This window comes from Vollenhovia emeryi, unplaced genomic scaffold (genome assembly GCF_000949405.1).
Source record: "Vollenhovia emeryi isolate VEMERY1.0 unplaced genomic scaffold, V.emery_V1.0 DF939705.1, whole genome shotgun sequence".
Lineage (NCBI taxonomy): Eukaryota > Metazoa > Arthropoda > Insecta > Hymenoptera > Formicidae > Vollenhovia > Vollenhovia emeryi.
Genome location: NW_011966661.1, coordinates 17,771 through 21,165, shown reverse-complemented (window position 1 = coordinate 21,165; position 3,395 = coordinate 17,771). Strand labels below are relative to the sequence as shown.

General features: G+C 38.8%; 1 protein-coding gene across 1 annotated transcript in view; it reads left to right on the top strand.

Annotated features, from left to right (window-relative positions):
- The first annotated feature begins 448 nt into the window (after positions 1-448).
- LOC105556920 (neurotactin) overlaps positions 449-3,395 on the top strand; it is a 7,402-nt gene continuing 4,455 nt past the window's right edge. The window contains exon 1 of the mRNA XM_012004034.1: positions 449-511. Within this exon, the coding sequence (XP_011859424.1) occupies positions 464-511 (48 nt within the window). The 5' untranslated portion in view covers positions 449-463. The remainder of the gene's footprint in view (positions 512-3,395) is intronic.

Genomic DNA, 3,395 nt, shown 5'->3' with positions numbered 1-3,395 from the left:
CAGGATGAAATGCGCTATTTTCATCATTTTTCTGTAGAAGGATCGCACCATAGCCATCAATTGATGCGTCCGTATGTAATTCCGTCGTGGCATTTTCTTTATATAAGCGTAACACGGGTTTATCGCATAAGATATCTTTTAAACAATTAAATGCTTCTTTTTCTTCGGCTTCAAAACGAAATTTTGTATTCGATCTTAACAGATTAGTCAATGGGCGCGCTATTAGTGAATATCTTGGTACGAATTTCCTGAAATACCCGCTCAATCAAAGGAAACTTTGTATTTGTTTGATACTAACCGGCTCTGGAAATTTACGTACCGCCTCGATTTTATGCTCTGACTGTATTTTACCATCCTCTATTACGTGACCAAGGAATTCTATTCTAGCTTGTAAGAAACAACATTTCCTCCAATTTATATTTAATCCCGCTTCACTCGCAATCTTTAACACGATCTCAAGTTTATGTATTCCTGTAATTTCGTCTTCGGAAGGAATTATCAAATCGTCTATGTAAGTTAACACTATTTTATCGCGTATTGCATCTTTAAAAGTCTCGTAAAAGCTGACGGCGAGTGAAAAAGTCCGAACGGTACTTTCATAAACTCATAGTGGCCATCCGGGACAATGAAAACCGTATACTTCTGACTTTTTTCATCTACCGGTACGTGAAAGAAACCGTTTCTCAAATGTAAGGTGCTAAAGTATTTCGCGCTTTGCAAACAATCTAGTTAATCTTCTATAAGGGGAAGGGAATATCTATCACGCATGATTTTCCTATTGAGCTGCCTATAATCGACACACAATCTAGTGCTACCGTCTTTCTTTTTACTAGAACGACAGGACTCGCGTATTCGGAAAGAGAAGGCCGCGCAACGCCGTCTCGAATCCACTCACTGATATGTTCGTTCACCTTCTCTCTTTCTACCGGAGATAATCGTCGGGCTTTTTGATATACCGGCTCTTCGTCCTTTAAAATAATCGACATTTTAACGCTGGTCTCTCTAATTTTGACAGGATTGTATTTGCTAACAATGTTCTCAAGAGCTAACCGAAGTTCGTTACTTGAAACATATTTTACATCTATTTTATTAGTTTCCTCGCGTTCCAAATTTATCTAAAATATTTCAGGCAACTCGTTACTTTTTGCGTTTACCTCTTATGAGGGGCTAATCAGTACTTTCCCGTTTTTTATACATAATTCGATCGTATTCAAAAAATCAATGCCAATCAGAAATCTCTGACTTATTACTTCGTTAGTGACTACTCGAATAAGTATGGTGTAAGAATGTCCATCGACTGTTACTTTTGCACGGAATTCTCCTATTGCTACGTTTTTACCTAAACCCACGCCGCGAAACCGTGTTTTCTTGCGCTCTAACAAAGGAGATTCTATTTCGGCGTATTGGTCCGCACGCATAAGGCTTAGATCGCTTCCGGTATCGATTAATGCGTTAACATTGTAGCCGTTTACCTTAACCTTCCTTGTTACATTTCGTTTGTATCACCTGGGTTACTACACAACTACTTTTTTCCGCCTGCTTCTCTGCCAGGTTTCTGGAACACTTTACTGCGATGTGTCCTCGCTCTCCGCACTTAAAACATTTCGGGCCGCTTTCTTTCGTCGGGCAGTCCTTACCAAGATGATCGAGTTGGCCACAGTTGAAACAATGCTTTTTTCCGCCGATTGGGGTCTTCTGCTCGCCTTTTCCACTCTCGTTGCTCTCCTTCTTCTTCGCTCGAAGCTTCTCACTGTTCATCGTCTCTGGATGTTTTCTATTTCCGAGCGTAATACACTGAAATGCTTCTAGTAATCAACTTAAATTAAACGAATGTCATGATGGAAAACGTTTAGGCAATGTGAGCCGTCACCGTTGAAGTGGTGTGACAAAATTATATACATGAATATCTTATTATTAACAGATCTTTAATAAAATCATCTATAATAAAAATATAATTTGTACGTTTCGGTCTGCGAAAGCGACCCTCTTCAGCATTGGAATAAAATTAAAATTAAATATAATAGGTACGAACTATAAATTATCGTTGTAAGATAGCGCAACATATTCGTATTATAACGAGTGTGTGTGAGACGTATCAGTCTTACTTATATAGTGGCGGAATCGTGTAACGACACATACACGACAACCCGTTACACGATTCCGCCACTATATAAGTAAGACGGATACGTCTCATACACAATTGTAGGAATAAAGGACTAAGAGCCGTGACAGGGTGTTACTGTCTAAATATTTTATTCTAAATTTATTGCAAAAAACTATCACCTCAGTCAGGGTTTGAACCTGGACCTCCCTCTCGCTAGGCGGGCCTCTCAACCAATTCGACCACCGAGGCATATGGCAATTAATATTCATCGCAATAAATAGTCTAATGTTCGTTTCCGAATGCCACCTATTGTGACAGTACAATTATCCCTACAATGTATACCCATTATTATCCTCCCACCCGACCGTATAATAAAATATTTAGACACTAACACCCTGTCACGGCTCTTAGTCCTTTATTCCTTCAAATTTATGTTTATCACATTTGAGCCATACGAATTTTATTAATTAATTATTTTTATATTTTGTGAAGTTCTTTGAAACAATGTGATAAGTTTTTGATACCACTTTTGACCTTTTTAAAACAAAACTTTCAAGTCTGTATATTTTTTAATTTGACATTTATTTAGATATTCCACATCTTTTTAAAGAAAAAAGGTATTTTTGTGGTAATTATTTAGATTAGCACACCCACCTCCAATAACCTTGGGCTTGACATATATTATAGAGGTCACCCTCCTGAGTAACCCTCAGAAGGATTTAGCCGGCGCTCGTTGTTTATTAAAAAGTTATTAAAAAAACAATGTCAACCAATTATATGTAATTTTCAGACACAAATATTAAAAATTTTGAAAAATGTTTTAAACAAAAGTTGTAGATCTCTTTGAAATATACATTTTATGTTCTATTCAGTTTTACTGTGCGAGTAATAGTTTTCGAAAAAAATGATGAACTCTAAATCTTATATCTCTCCTCCCATCTCCATCTGTCGTACGTCATGGAAGTACATGCATGGAGACAGTATGTTCCGCCCCCCCTACGGGGGGGCTCCACTTCGTTAAAAATAACCCTACCCACCCTATGTCAGAGGTGTGGAGTGGATCTCGCTTCACGTGGAAAGTCGAAAACCCATGTTGTGTCGCTACATTTCGTCGGTATGACAGATTTCCTAACTCTAAAAGTTGTCAACTTTAACAATTAATATCTCGCTTCGTCGTTTAGCACGGCGCGCTACGTGCGCCCCCCCCCCCCCACTCCACCGCCCTCCCCTTCCCCACCTGCTCTCTCTCCTCACCTCCTTCCCCGCACTTACAACTTACCACCTTCTGTCA